The sequence below is a fragment of the Leucoraja erinacea genome, chromosome 11 (assembly GCF_028641065.1).
Source record: "Leucoraja erinacea ecotype New England chromosome 11, Leri_hhj_1, whole genome shotgun sequence".
Lineage (NCBI taxonomy): Eukaryota > Metazoa > Chordata > Chondrichthyes > Rajiformes > Rajidae > Leucoraja > Leucoraja erinaceus.
The window spans coordinates 32,681,668-32,696,865 of record NC_073387.1 but is presented as its reverse complement, the minus strand read 5'-3'; the positions used below and the strand labels follow the sequence as shown (position 1 = coordinate 32,696,865).

The 15,198-nt window shown below is 47.3% G+C and overlaps 1 protein-coding gene across 2 annotated transcripts in view; it reads right to left on the bottom strand.

The window, feature by feature from the left end:
* The window catches only part of sfxn1 (sideroflexin 1), a 72,979-nt gene that overhangs the window by 37,608 nt on the left and 20,173 nt on the right, over positions 1 to 15,198 (bottom strand). For both annotated transcript variants that reach the window (XM_055642986.1, XM_055642987.1), the window contains exons 4-5: positions 5,024 to 5,122; positions 2,007 to 2,082 (exon numbers count right to left, since the gene is read on the bottom strand). In XM_055642986.1, the coding sequence (XP_055498961.1) occupies positions 2,007 to 2,082; positions 5,024 to 5,122 (175 nt within the window). The remainder of the gene's footprint in view (positions 1 to 2,006; positions 2,083 to 5,023; positions 5,123 to 15,198) is intronic.

The following is a 15,198-nucleotide window of genomic DNA, read 5'->3' as shown; positions in this document are numbered from 1 at the left end:
CTGATCTGTTAATTTCTCCATAACTATACTGGCCATTGAAGTCAAATTCACAACTTTACAATTAGGACATTGTCCTTCATATACTTAATTCGCTTCCCACTGGAGTGAAACTATTTTGCAGGACAAATGGGAAACTGTTCAACCTATGTCATTTCCAATCAAAATCACCCCAACTTCAGTCATCAAGTTCACAAGTGGAAGGCTTTTAAAATTGAGACAGTGTTCTTGTTACATGTTCTTGTTAAAATGAAGGGCAAGGCTGACAGGAGTAGGGAACCCTAGATGACAAGAGATATTGAGGCATGAATTAGTTGAAAGCAGCAGGGATTAAATCAATTCTTAAAGGAGTACAGGGGATGTAGTTGTTTACCCAAGAAGGAAATCAGGCGAAGCTCCAGTGGCAGCAGCTGCGTCCGCTGGACTGGAGGGCGACAGCTTCGACCACCCCCGGGCCGCGGAGCTTGAACCGCAGGACTTACCATCGTCCAGTGGGGTATTGCCTCAGCGCAGAGGGAGAAGAGGAGGGAAGAGACAGTAACCCTAAGACTTTTGCCTCTATCACAGTGAGGAAGTGCTTGGTGGTGGATGTTAATTTGTGTTTATTGTGTGTTGTTTATTATTACATGTATGGCTGCAGGCAACGACATTTCGTTCAGACCGAAAGGTCTGAATGACAAATAAAGGATTCAATTCAATTCAATTCAAAAAACAGGGAGTATGAGAAGAGCACTTTAGCAGAGATGATTAAGGAGAGTCCAAAGAGATTTTAAGTACAGTGCATTCAGAACGTATTCAGACCCCTTCACTTTTTACACATTTTGTTACGTTATAGCCATATTCTAAAATTGATTAAATTCTTTTTTTTTAAATCATCAATCTACACAGAATACCCCATAATAAAAAAGCAAAAACAGGTGTTTAGAAATTTTTGCAGAGAAATCTTTGAAGAGAAATGGTTTTTAAGATATAGAAAATAATCTTTACTTTTCAGTCTTAACACAGACCATTATTATTGGAAGATGGTGTTGTACAGCAGAGGCAAGTTGTTGGAAGAACTTGAATCCATGAGTTAGGACCATAAGCCCAGTGTAAATGTAAGGAGGACACCACTTCATAAACTACCGATGTGCCAGTCTAAACAAGCATCCCCTACCATAACTATTGCAAAATCTACAGATCCTCACTGCTCTCATCGTTTGCCTCAGAATCCTTAGAGAGAAACTGTGGCATAGTCATCTACCAGTTTCGGAACTTCCGCTCTTTATTATATAGTGGGCTTCAATGGACAGGCTGCACCGACTGCATACCAAACATCAGAATCACAAAACAGACACACTGTTCTGATCTCTGCCATAGCAAATTATTAGCAGATATTAGAGAGATAACATTTCAATCATCTCAAAGCCTCTTTGGAAAATTGTAACATTTCAGTGACTTGTGGGAATTCCTGGTCCATGTCTGTTCAAACTGGAAAAGTAATATTCAGAAAGGCAGTGAGAACCTGAAGTCCTTTCACTGGGCAAATATAAAAGTCCAACAGCAATAGTGGAAAGAATGCATAACATCACAAACTATCTAGCACAGTCGGCCCATCAAGCACCTCCTACCGCAACTCTGACAGAATCTGTGGCTACCACTTTGGTCTTATCAGCTACTTTACTGTACTGTATTGGAAGCAAGTTATCCTTGATCCGTTAGGGACTCCTTAACAAAAGAAGAATGTCAAGTGAACAAAGTATTAGATTCATATTAAAAATCATATTAGATCTGATAAGCTAGCCACTGTTTTTATATCCTGAGCGAGAGATTTATACATGTAAAATGTTAACATTTTGAATATTAGTGTTAAATATCATTATTTATGTTATTTTTTCTTGCGGATGATACCAGAAATTACCATATAATTTAGGTCAATTCATTTGCAGTTTCATCATCACAAAATGTGTCAGCTACAGCTTCAATATCCAATTATGGATAAGACATGCATGTATCCAAGTCAGTGATACCTTAGTTAGTGAATTAAGGCCAAGAGCTGTCACTACTGCACCCGTTGTAGCAGAGACATATGCTGTACCAAGCTGGCTGTAATTTAAACAAAAAATAAGATAAGAACTAACTTTAAATTAAAAAATGATAAAAACATGGCCATGATCAAAGCACAATTTTAACATTAGCAATGGTTTATTAATTCTGTTTCTTACATAATAAATTATTAAGGGATAGAGTCATACAGCACAGAAACAGACCCTTCTGTGCAACTCATCCATGCTGACCAAGATGCCCTACACAGTACGTTAGTCCCTTTTACCCATATCCCTCAAAACCTTTCGTATGCATCTCCCTGTCTAAATGTTTTAAAAATATTTTTATTGTACCTGCTTTAATGACTTCCTCTAGCATTTTGTTCCAATTACATACCACCTTTTGTGAAAAGGTTACCCCTCAGGTTCCTATTATACAAATCTTTCCCATTTTTAAACCTATGCCCTCTAGGTCTTGATATCCCTACCCTTGGAAAAAGACAGTGTATTCACCCTGTGTATTCCCCTCATGCTTTTATGCACATGTATAAGAGCACCCTCAGCCGAAGGGCTGTCTTACTAATCATGCCTTATACCGTCTCATTCAAACCATTGATTATCGATGACAAACAGCAATGGGTGCTAAAAACATTCTAGCAACACCCTCTGCTTCCTACCCTGAAGCCAATTCCGTATCCAGTTACTCTCTCCCTGGATCCCATGGGATCTAACCATACAGAACAGCCTACTCTGCAGACTCATATCAGAGACATTTCTGATCCATATAGATAATTTCCCCATCCCTGGCCTCATTAACTTTCTTGGTTGCTTCTTCAAAAACCGCATTCAAATTTGTGAGATACGATCTCCCACATGAAAAAAGCATGCTGACTAACTCTAACCAAACCCTTGTCTGTCCAAATGCATTTATAACCTTTCCCTCAGAATACTCTCCAGTAACTTTAATACTACAGGTGTTTGGCTCACTGGTCCATAATTTGGTCCACTGGTCCAAGGTTTTTCCTTGCAGCCCTTCTTAAATGGAAGAACAACATTAAACAACCTACAATCATCCTGGACATCATCTGTGTCTAATGATGATTCATACACCTCAACCAGGTCACCTGAATTTCTTCTCTAGGTTGCCCAGAGAATCCTAGGATATCTCTGATCGGACCTGGGAGATTTATCATGTAGGAAGGAACTGCAGATCCAGGTTTAAACCAAAGATAGACACAAAATACTGGAGTAACTCAGCGGGCCAGGCAGCATCTCTGGAGAGAAGGAATGGGTGATGTTTCGGGTCGAGACCTTTCTTCAAACTGATGTAAGGGGAGAGGGAGATACATAGATAAGGAAGTGTGAGGTGTGGGAATAGGGCAAAAGGAATGGAGATTAAGGAAAATGTAGAATAGATCATTGTTAGCTGGGAGTTAGCTCTTTTAAAAAAATCTCTGTTCAAAGCAAACAGAGATAAAATGTAATCGGAGAAAGTAAGACTGGTCGGACACTTGAAGTTAGAGAAGTCAATATTTATACCGCTGGGGTGTAAGCTGCCCAAATTATTGTTCCTCCAATTTCCACTGGGCCTTACTCTGACAATGGAGGAGGTCAGTGTGGGAATGGGAGGGGGAAGTTAATGTGTTTAGCAACCGGGAGATCAGGTAGGTTAAGGCAAACTGATCGTAGGAGTCCACAACTGGAACAGCAAATACAGTAGATGAGGTTGGAGGAGGCGCAAGTGAACCTCTGAAAAGACTGTCGGGGTCCTTGGACGGAGTCGAAGGGAGAGGTACAGGGGCAGGTGTTGCATCTCCTTTGCAGAGGAAAGTACCTGTGAAGGGTGTTATTTGTGTGGGAAGGGACGCGCTGACCAGGGAGTTGCGGAGAAAACGGTCTCTGCGGAAAGTGGTGGAGATGGGAAGATGCGGCTAGTGGTGGGATCCCATTGAAGGTGGCGAAAATGTTGGAGGATTATGTGCTGTATGCGATTATCTATCTTCACGAGTCTCAAGATGTCCTGCAACTCCTCCATTGCAATACACTTTTCTCAAGGCTTTAATTATTCTAAATTCCCTAGTCCTCATGTCTTTCTCTACGGTTTAAAAGGAGAAATATTCGAGAGGACCGTGCTAATTTCCTGTGGCTCCATAGGAAAATGACTACTTTTATTTCTGATGGGTGCTATACAGTAAACCCTTATTTTAATGGATCCCTTTATAACAGATTTTGGATATAGCTGTTAGACCTGGCAGCTCTATCCTAGCACCACCACCCTGGCCACTTACAGACCTCGCTTTCCAATGCCACCCCGGTTTGCTAGATGCAACAGTGAACCCTTCTTCACCCACCGCACGGTCTGGTTGATGTGGCTGTTGCTGCAGCTCATGTTGTAGTCCCTGGGGACAAAGCTTTTTTCAGGCCACTGCTACCGACCGGACACGCTCTGTCACCATGGTTCTCCCTCCCATCTCACCAGTTGCCGCTTCTTCTTGTTGGCTATCGCTTTGTCTGCTTTCCACTGCCTCATCCAGAAGCACTTTGTGTCCTTTTGTGTTTTTACCATCATTTACAGTTCTTTGTTTTAACTACATACAATGATGATACTTTACTTGGTTATAGCAGACAATTGGCAATAACAGACCATTATAACGGTCTAATAATGGTCCACTAGAACAAGGGTTTACTGTACTTACAAAATCTCTTTGTATTCTCCTTAATCTCAACTATCAGAGCTCTCATGCCCCCTTTTTGCCATTCTGATTTCCTTCTTAGGAATTAATCGCATTTCTCCAGAGATATACTTGATCCCAGCTGCCAATGCATGATCTGTGCCTTCTGCTTTTTCCTGCCCAGAGCATCTACTTCTCCTTACAAATGTGGAAAAAACTTGTTTTCCTTTCCTTAAAAATTTTTCCAGGCCAAAGCAATAATTTGAAATACAGTTGTATATTGAAATTATGACAATGTCTTAAGTAAATTTGAATGTAACTATCACATACCCTACGGTAATTGGTGCATCTCCACTTCTGTTGGTATAGTTCACTATAGCATTGAAGGACTGATTAATCCACTGCCAGAAAACAACTGCTGGAGTGGTCCTAAAATCAAATCAGTAGAAAATGTTTTTATTACTATAGTTGGTAAATGTAACCACAACAGTTTAAACAATTTATAATGCAAGGATTTTTCAATATTACGTAAGATTACAGTATTTTCTGCACCATTCATGTTAAGTGAATGAGGTATTGAAGCAAGCTTGGCTTACAAAGTGACTTGCCAAAGCCTTTAATTCTGAGTCATCAGGAACAAATACAAGATAAATCAGTGATGGGATATTTTCAACCCTGAAAACTACGAGGAAACTGCGTAAAATGACCTTGGTCTCAAAACAAAGCCCTGGAAAAGGAGAAATGATGGGAAAATATATAGGAAATGAGACCACATGGGACCTGTGGGTTCCGTCCCCTCAAAGCACGGTTGCAGGGGGGGGGCTGCAGCATCACACTCACACTAAACCCCCCCCAAACACACAGGGGGGGGGGAGGGGGGGGGGGGGGGGGGGAAGGGAGACGGGGGGAGAGAAGAGGGTGAGGGAGAGGGGAGGGGGGAGAGGAAGGAGGAAGAAAGGGGAGAGATTGGGGAGGGAGAGGAGAGCAGGGTAGGGGGAAAGAGAGGGGGGGATGGGGAGTGGTGCAAGAGGGGAAGGGGGTGGGGGGCAGATGGGGGTGAAGAGGGGTGGGGGACGGAGGGAGGAGAGAGGGAGATGGAGAGGGGGAAGGGGAGGAGGGGAGTGGGGGGTGGGGAAGGGGGGGGGAGAGAGGGAGGGGGAGGGGGAGGGAGGAGGGGGAGAGGGGGGAGGGAGGGGGAGGGGGAGGGGGAGGGAGAGAAACTGAGGGAGGGGGAGGGGGAGAGAGAGAGGGGGAGGGGGTGAGAGAGGGGGGGGGAGGGGGAGGGAGGAGGAGGGAGAGGTGAGGGGGGGAGAGAGGGGTAAGAGTGTGGAGGGAGGGGGAGAGAGGGGGTAGGGAGGGGAGGGGGGGGGAGAGAGGGGGAAGAGTGGTGAGGGGAGGGGGGAGGGTAAGAGTGGGTAGGGGGGGAGAGGGGTGAGGTGGAGTGGGGAGAGGGAGGGAGGAGGAGGGGGGGGGGGGGGAGGGAGAGGGGGAGGGGGGGAGAGGGGAGAGGGGGGGGGGGGGGGAGGAGGGGGGGGGAGGGAGAGAGGGAGAGGGGGGGGGAGGGAGAGGGGGAGGGGGAGGGGGGGGAGGGGGGAGGGAGAGGGGGGAGGGAGTGTGGAGGGAGGGAGATAGGGGTAGGGGAAGTGGGGGAGGGAGAGGGGAGAGGAGGGAGGGGGGAGAGAGAGGGGTGGGGGGGGGGAAAGGTGGAAGGGGGGGGGAGGGAGGGGGAGAGGTATAGGGGGAGTGGTGGGAAGGTGGGAGAGGGGGGGGAGGGGTGGGGGGGGGAGTGGAAGAGGGAAAGGGGAGGAGAGGGGGGATGGGGGGGACAGAGGGTGGGGGATTGAGGGAGAGGGGGTGGGGGAGGGGGAGAGAGTGGAAGAGTGGGAAGGGAGGGGGAGGGGTTGGGGGAGTGGTGGAAGAGGGACAGAGGGGTGGGGGGAGATAGAGGGGTGGGGAGGGAGAGGGGTGGGGTAAGGGGGAGAGGAGTGGAAGAGTGGGGGGGAGAGGGAGGTGGGAGAGGAGTAGGGGGAGTGGTGGAAGAGGGACAGAGAGGGAAGGGGTGGGGGGGGAGAGAGGGAGGGGAGGGGGGGGGGGAGAGAGGGATGGGGGGGGGGAGGAGGAGGGGGGGGAGTAGAGGGGTGAGGAAAGGGAGATGGAGAGGGGGGAGGAGAGAGGAGTGGGGAGAGAGAGAGGTGGGGGGAGGGTGGAGGAGGGAAGGGGGGGGGAAAGAGGAAGGGGGTGGGGGAGGGGAGGGAGAGGGGGGGGGGGGGGAGAGGGAGAGGGGAGAGGGGAGGAGAGAGGTGGGGGAGGGGAGAGGAGAGGGGGAGGCGAGAGGGGAGAGAGGGGAGAGGAGGGAGATGAGGTAGGGGAGGGAGGGGAAGAGTGTGGAGGGGAGGGGGGAGGGCTGTGGGGAGAGGGGGGAAAGAGTGGGGAGGGAGAGGGGTAGGGGCAGTCCATCTATTCCCCATTCCCTATCACCCCCAATCCTCTTTGTCTATTCCCACACACGTGATCACGCACTTCGATACAGGCTGCGGGGGGGGGGGAAGAAGGGGGGGCTGGTACACACACACACACACAGTTTTAATATATAGATAGATAAGATATAAGATAGATAGATGGATAGCAGCAGAATAATGCAAAACTAGTTTTGATGCATCAAAATAGTTAAAGTAAGTCGAAATATTGATGAGGAGGGCATTTTGTACAAAATGCAACTCGAGTTGGCCAGAGACCTATGCCTATGTTTCTGTAAAGGTCAGTAGCATAGTTTATCATATCTGTACTTTGGTATAAAATAGTGGTGGTCTGTTTATTTTGCAACACTATAGTATTTCCAGAAGCCCATCAATCAGAAAGATTTAGATCATTTTATTTCTACATCTTTAAAAAACATTCCAAATGGAATCTAGCAAAATATTTATCATATTTATCCTTCTGCACAACTGTGGTCTCGTTTAATCTTAATACTACAGAAATATAGTAAGATTGTAATGCAAATATGAAGGAAATAACAATGGTAATGTCCTTCAACACAAAAGATCCTTTTACAAATGCTCACTGGAAACCCTATAACTAGAGGCTAATCCTAAATACCTCTTAAAGTATTTGAAAAGTTAATTATTGTTAAAATCTATCTCTTGTGGTGAGTAAATTGAGAAAAATCAAATTACTCACTTATTTTTTCACTAAATTCGGGACCAGCTTGGTCAAAGTCCACAGTAATATTTTGTGTAGCATTCTTCCTTTCAGTCACCCCCTCCGATATCTTGTGTGTTTTTCAAAATGGCTGGCTACTCCGCAATTGCTTCTCCCTGGCACCAATTCTAATCCTACCTGTCCCATGGAGATAGTATAACTCCTGCGATGGCTTCTCTTTCCTTGGATTCTGATGATGGTTCAAAAACCTGACACGTTAACCCTACCTTCCTCTCTCCACAGATGTTTCTGACCTGCTGTGTTTTTCCAACATTCTTTACTTTTAAATTGGATTAGCAGGCAAGTTCTATAATTGGTAGGGTAAAAAGTAAACAGTATATGAAAGTAATCATTAAACATTTTTAAATCACAAGTTTAGGAAGCATTTTAGAAAATACAAGGGCTTAGCAAATTTTAGGATCTAATATGTTGTGATAGGGTTATTTCATTATTCTATCTATATCTATATATAAAACTCAAATCAGTCCGATTGCAGTACGGATCCCTTCCTGCCTTTTGATTCGTTGACGGCTGCTCCTTCCTCAGCTTCCAACACACTTCGAAACAATGTTGCAAGACACTGAACACTGAACTTTTCACTGCTGCAGCAGGCAGGAATTTTTTCTAAAGAGGCAGGGCAGTGCTGGAATCTTACTTTTGAGAACGGCTTCAGTTCCATTGGAGGAGACGGGTGCATGGTGGAATATTGGGTTGGGGGATCACACCATTGGGGGAGCAGACCCAACGGGTCTGCACTTGGTCTAGTAACTTTCTAATTATTTGCATTGATTAAAGCCCAAAATATGTTCTAATGCATTGCCAGTCTACTTTTAAAGACAATGAAAGCAATGTCCAAATAAAAAATGTTATTGCGATGTTAAGCAGATACTGATGTTTTATTTATCAAGGCAAGTGAAAACATTCAACAACATGAGAGTGAAGATCCATCCATGCATGTCACCAACCTAGAACTTAAAAGGAAATAAAATCCAAACTGAACACCTCATTCATGATCTTCCAGTTCCATTTATAGCTCGTTTTTGGGGCCGCTCAAACAACAATATACAGAAATTCCCAATCATCCAGAACCATTCTGTGATGTGATCTATAGGGTTGTTGTCATTGTCATTCTCATCTTCACGAGGTTTCACATACCCTACACCTCTCAGTGTGTTCATCACTTTAGAACTTACCTCTTCAATCATTCCTTCAGTAACCCACCCTGAACATTTACGCAAAATATTGAAGCTTGCTTTGATATAATTTGATATAATTTAATTGCCACACAACCAAGGTCGGTGGAATTTGGGTTGCCAGCAGCGGTACAGTAATAAAGAACACACAACCACAATAAAAATGTTACACAAACATCCACCACAGCATTCATCACTGTGGTGGAAGGCACAGAACTTGGCCAGTCCTCCTCCATTTTCCCCCGTGGTCGGGACCTCCACCCTCCACAGCCGTTGCTACGGGCGTCCAGATGGTAAGGGACAAAGTCAAAGTCAGGATCGGCTCTTCCCAATCAGAGACCGCGGCTTCAGGCTGGTGTAGGCCCACAGGCCGGCGGTCAAAGTTGTAAAGTACCTGCTGTGCCGCAGCCGGAAGCACCGCAGTCTGCAGGGCCGGCGGTCGAAGCTCCCCTCCAGGGGAGATGGTAAGTCCATACCGCGCCCACGGTAGAAGACGGAAGCGGGCCTGCGGTGGAAGCTACTTCTTCCCCCCGGGTCCTCCACGAGAGATCCCGGGCTGTAGACGCCGCACCAGCTGGAGTTCTGCAGACCGCTGCTTCAGGCTGCCGCGGGCCAGCGTAACGGAGCACTCCCTTCCGGCGAGCCCCAGCGAGGTCTCACCCGTTCCGCGCCGAGAGTCCACGCTGCGCCCGCCGCTGAAGCTCCGGGCGCGTCTCCGGGAAAGGCCGCCCGATCCTCGATGTTAGGCCACGGGGGAGGCGACCTGAAAAAAGTCGCCTCTCCATGGAGGAGGCGGCCCAAACGGTTTCCCCCTCACCCCCCCCCCCCCCCCCCCACACATAACACACAAAGAAACATTAAAAACAGACTTTTAAACATACTAAAAAAATTTAAAAAGTTGAAAAAAAACGGACACGCTGCCGCAGGCTGCCGCCAGTGCAGCGCCCCCTACAATTAATTTGTATTATGTCTTGGGGCATTTCAATATATGGAAGTGTAAAATGTTCTTGCTGAGACAAGAATAATGTTACATCTGACCCATTGACACTCAATGTCATCCTTTATATAAATGTATTTTATACTTTAAAGTCTTGTTTCTCCATAAGCTCCTGTCATGCAATATCTTTTATGTTCAGATGTTTCCCTTCCAGTAAACATCCTTATCATGCTACTTCCATGGCACCTGGATGTCACGCTATTCTCTGTCACACATATGATTAGTTTTACACTGAAAATTATGTGTATTACAAGCTACTTTTCAGACCTCATCACTACACCGCCGGCCCTGCGGTCTGTGGTGCTTCTGGCTGCGGTGCGGCGGGAACTTTAAATCTTCGACCGCTGGCCTGCGCCCTACACCAACCTGAAGCTGCGGTCTCCAGTGGGGAAGCAACGATTCATGACTTACCTTGCCTGTACATCTGGACACCCGCAGCGGCAGCTGCGGAGGTTTGAGGTCCCGACCACGGGGGAAAATGGAGGAGGACTGGCCAAATTTTGTGCCTTCCACCACAGTGATGAATGCTGTGGTGGATGTTTGTGTAAATTTTTATCGTGTTTTTGTGTGTTCTTTTTTCATTGTACCCATGCTGGCAAACTGGGTACTGGAAACTCTCACAGAATCGGTGCTGGACTATATCAAGTTCTGCATCGGAAATGTGACTGTAGACAAAAACATACGGGTTTTCCCAAACCAGAAACCCTGGATGTCCAGTCAGGTCCGCACACTCCTCAGAGCCCGCGATGCTGCCTTCAGGTCAGGTGACAGAGCTCTGTACAGGGCTGCTCGAGCCGACCTGAAAAGTGGTATTAAAAAGGCCAAGGCGGCCCACAAGAGGAGCATCCAGTGATTCCAGCAATATGGACACGGGAGGTATGGCGGGGCATTACAAGACATTACCAACTACAGAGGCTGTGCCACAAAGTCAGAAGATAAGAGTGCTCAGGGCAGAAAAGCTAAATTGCTTCTTCTCCCGCTTTGAAACATCACAACAGCAGCACTCACATGCTACAGGCTGTTCCCCACCCTCACCTGGCTCCTGTAACTACTCCACTCACTGTCAGGGAGCACGATGTCAGACGGGTGCTCCTCTGCAGTGAACCCCAAGAAGGCTACCGGCCCAGATGGAGTCCCTGGAAGGTGCTCAAAGCGTTACCCTGGTCCACTCACTGCCATCTTCACCAGAATTTTCAATCTCTCCCTGGCCCAGGCAGTCATTCCGACACCTATCCTGCCTAAAATCAGCCACAATCGTCCCTGTGCCGAAGAAGTCTCCCATCACACCAGCCTTAATGACTACCGTCCCGTTGCCCTCACTCCGGTAATCACGAAGTGCTTCGAGAGATTGGTCCTCCAGCACATCAAGGACTATCTACCACCAGACTTCGACCCCCACCAATTCGCTTATCGCCAAAACAGATCCACAGACCCGACGCCATCACCGTAGCTCTCCACTCTGTGCTGAGGCCACGTTGGTGAGGGGCAGAGCTACGTCCGGAAATCTTTGTGGATTTTAGTTCAGTTCAAACACAATCATCTTGAGGACATCCTCATTGGTAAATTGGTCACTCTCGGCCTCCCCACTGAAACATGTGCCTGGGAGTAAGATCCCTGCTGATTTCGGCCCCAGACAGCTGAGACTTGGCCCCCCCACCTCTCCTCCACTCGCAGGTTGAGAGGGTTCCCCACAGGGCTGTGTGCTAAGGCCCCTCTTATACTGTCTCTACACCTACGACTGTAGTCCGGCCCACAACAACAACCGCATCGTCAAATTTGCTGACGACACTACTGTGGTCGGACTTATTTCAAAGGGAGACGAGGCAGCCTACAGAGAGGAAGTCCTGAAGTTGACAACCTGGTGCTCAGAAAAACAATCTGGCTCTGAACACCAGGAAAACAAAAGAGCTCATTGTCGACTTCAGGAGGCACAGCACCGACTTAGTCCCCCTACACATTAACGGGTTAGTGTGGGGAGAGGGTCACACCTTCAGGTTTCTCGGCGTCCACCCCGCGGCTGACATCTCCTGGACGGACAACACGACAGCGGTCATCAAGAAGGCTCAGCAGCGGCTGCACTTCCTGAGGGTCCTCAGGAAGCACAACCTAGACTCTAACCTGCTGCTGACCTTCTACCGCTCGTCCATCGAGAGCCTGCTGACATACTGCATTACAGCATGGTATGGCAGCTGCACCATGGCAGACAGGGAGAGGCTTCAGAGGGTAACCAGCACAGCGCAGAGGATCATTGGTTGCCCTCTCCCCTCCCTGATGGACATCGACACCTCCCGCTGCCTTAGCAGGTCAAAGAAGATCACCAAAGACAGCTCCCATCCTGCGTTTGGGACTGTTCGACCTGCTGCCCTCTGGAAGGCGCTATAGGTGCATCAAATCCAGGACAAACAGAAAAAGGGATGAATAGGTGCTTCCCGAGAATTAATATCTACCAAGAAATTCAAAAAAGGACATGCACTGACTACACCGCCCAACACGGACTTCCATCTGTAGATAGGTATGTAGCGCCGTAGAATTTGTGCACCTATTTCCCCCCGCCCCCCATCTCCCTTCTGTTTTGTTTTCTGTTTCTTGTTTTTTGTGTAAAATTGTATGTATGCACTGAGTACGAGCAGCTTTCAGTTTCACTGTACATGTATAGTGACAATAAATGGCATATCTATATCTATATCTAAACTCATTTCACTTGCACTTTATGTGCAAGAGACGAATAAAACTGATATTGATATTGATACACAAAAATAGAATTGAACCAAAGGAAAAACACAGCAAAAGGCTGTTTGGCCCAACCAGTCCATGCTGGTTTTTATTCTTCTACACAAGCTGTCATCCAGATCCCATATGTGTGCCTAACTCCATAATGATTTCTCCTTCAACCATCCAATGATTCCACAATATGGACACTAAATTGCATTATTACCTGGGTTACTTTCTCTAGGTAGTGTTGAAAGCAGTAAATAAGAATCTCAGGTTAGTTATTCCTTGTTGGAGTAAGTTCCTTGGAGGCAGGTTTTAATTACATTTATTGGTGTTTTGATTTCATGGTTATTTCGTAACTTCTAGAATAACTATTCCAAGGCTTCCACTGATGGTCTTCTGAGATGGCCCTAGCCTGTCTATTCTTACTACCGTGGAATTCTACTACCGTTACCCCGGTCCACTTTAATCCCTTTGGCATGTGTATAGTTATTCCTGCCATTGCAAAGTTTCTTTATTATCTTGACACCTATCTTGACAGATAACTTGTCTTACACCATAGACTCACAGTTTCAGGTGTTCTCTTGAACCTCCCTGGACCTGCTTACCATTACAGTAGGACTTGCTTTCTCCTGCTTGTTTGGCCGCTTCATTAAAAAAAAGGCAAAGGAAACAGGCAGAGGGCCCAGGAACCGTTGGTGAGGGAGGAGCGGCGTCCGGGCACTAAGTACAAGACCCGATAACGGGGCTTGTTTCCACAGAGGCCCAGGAAACGTTGGTGAGGGAGAAGCACCCAAATCTGTAACATTTCACTCGTTCAAAACAAGTGGGCTTGAGGAAGCCGCTGATTGGTGGAAGCGGACTAGAGGAAGCAGCTGATTGGGAGTCAGATCCCTGCTGATTTCTTCCAGCAGTTTGTATTGTATTGTATATATTGGGCCAGGATAAGGGGGGAGAATGAGGGCCAGGGCAGTTTACTGTTCTGGATGTCAGATGTGGGAGGTCATGGAGTCTGATAGCCCTCCAGACGTCCACATCTGCGCCAGGTGCGTCGAGATGGGGCTCCTAAGGGACCGTGTTAGGAACCTGGAGCAGCAACTCGATGACCTCCGTCTGGTCAGGGACAGTGAGGAGGTCACAGAGAGGAGTTACAGAGAGGTGGTCACTCCAAGACCACGGGAGACAGCCAAGTGGGTCACGGTTAGGAGGGGCAAGGGGCACAGGCAGGGACTAGAGACTACCCCAGTGGCTGTACACCTTGGCAATAAGTACTCCTGTTTAAGTACTGTTGGGGGGGACAGCCTACCTGGGGGTAGCGACAGTGGCCGGGCCTCCGGTACAGAGACTGGCCCTGTGGCTCAGAGGGGTAAGGAAAAGGAGAGGAGGGCAGTAGTAATAGGGGACTCGATAGTTAGGGGGTCAAACAGGCGATTCTGTGGAAGCAGTCTGGAGACCCGGATGGTAGTTTGCTTCCCTGGTGCCAGGGTCTGGAATGTGTCTGAACGTGTCCAATATATCCTGAAATGGGAGGGAGAGGAGCCCGAGATTGTGGTACATATAGGTACCAATGACATAGGTAGAATTTAAGGAGTTAGGAAGAGAGTTAAGGAAAAGGACCGCAAAGGTAACAATCTCAGGATTACTGCCTGTGCCATGCGACAGTGAGAGTAGGAATGGAGTGAGGTGGAGGATAAATGCGTGGCTGAAGGACTGGTGCAGTGGGCAGGGATTCAAGTTTCTGGACCATTGGAACCTCTTTTGGGGAAGGTGTGACCTGGACAAAAAGGACGGGTTGCACTTGAACCCGAGGGGGACCAATATCCTGGCGGGGAGATTTGCAAAGGCTACTGGGGAGACTTTAAACTAGAATGGTTGGGGGGAGGGACTCAAATAGAGAAAGCTAGTCAACAGTGTGTGAGGCAGGAGGCAGAGAAGGGAACCACTCAGACCCAACATGTAGGGGGGAAAAGAAGAAAAAGATAATAAACAGAGAATAAGAGGCGGTGGGTTTCTTAAATGTGCGAGCAGAGAGACAGAGGGGTGTAAAATGAGGGTAGAAGCAATAGGTAGCAAGGTGAAAAGAAAAAGTGGCAGCCAGACAAATCCAGGGCAAAAATCAAAAAGGGCCATTTTTCAACATAATTGTATAAGGGGTAAGAGTGTTCAGTGTCCAGCAGAGGAGTGAATTCAGTGAAATTCAGTGTCCAGCAGAGGAGGACAAAGAGCTTAATTAGGAAAGGGAAAATAGATTATGAAAGAAAACTGGCAGGGAACATAAAAACTGACTGCAAAGGTTGTTATAGATATGTAAAGAGAAAAAGATTAGTTAAAACAAATGTAGGTCCCCTGCAGTCAGAAACAGGTGAATTGATCATGGGGAACAAGGACATGGCAGACCAATTGAA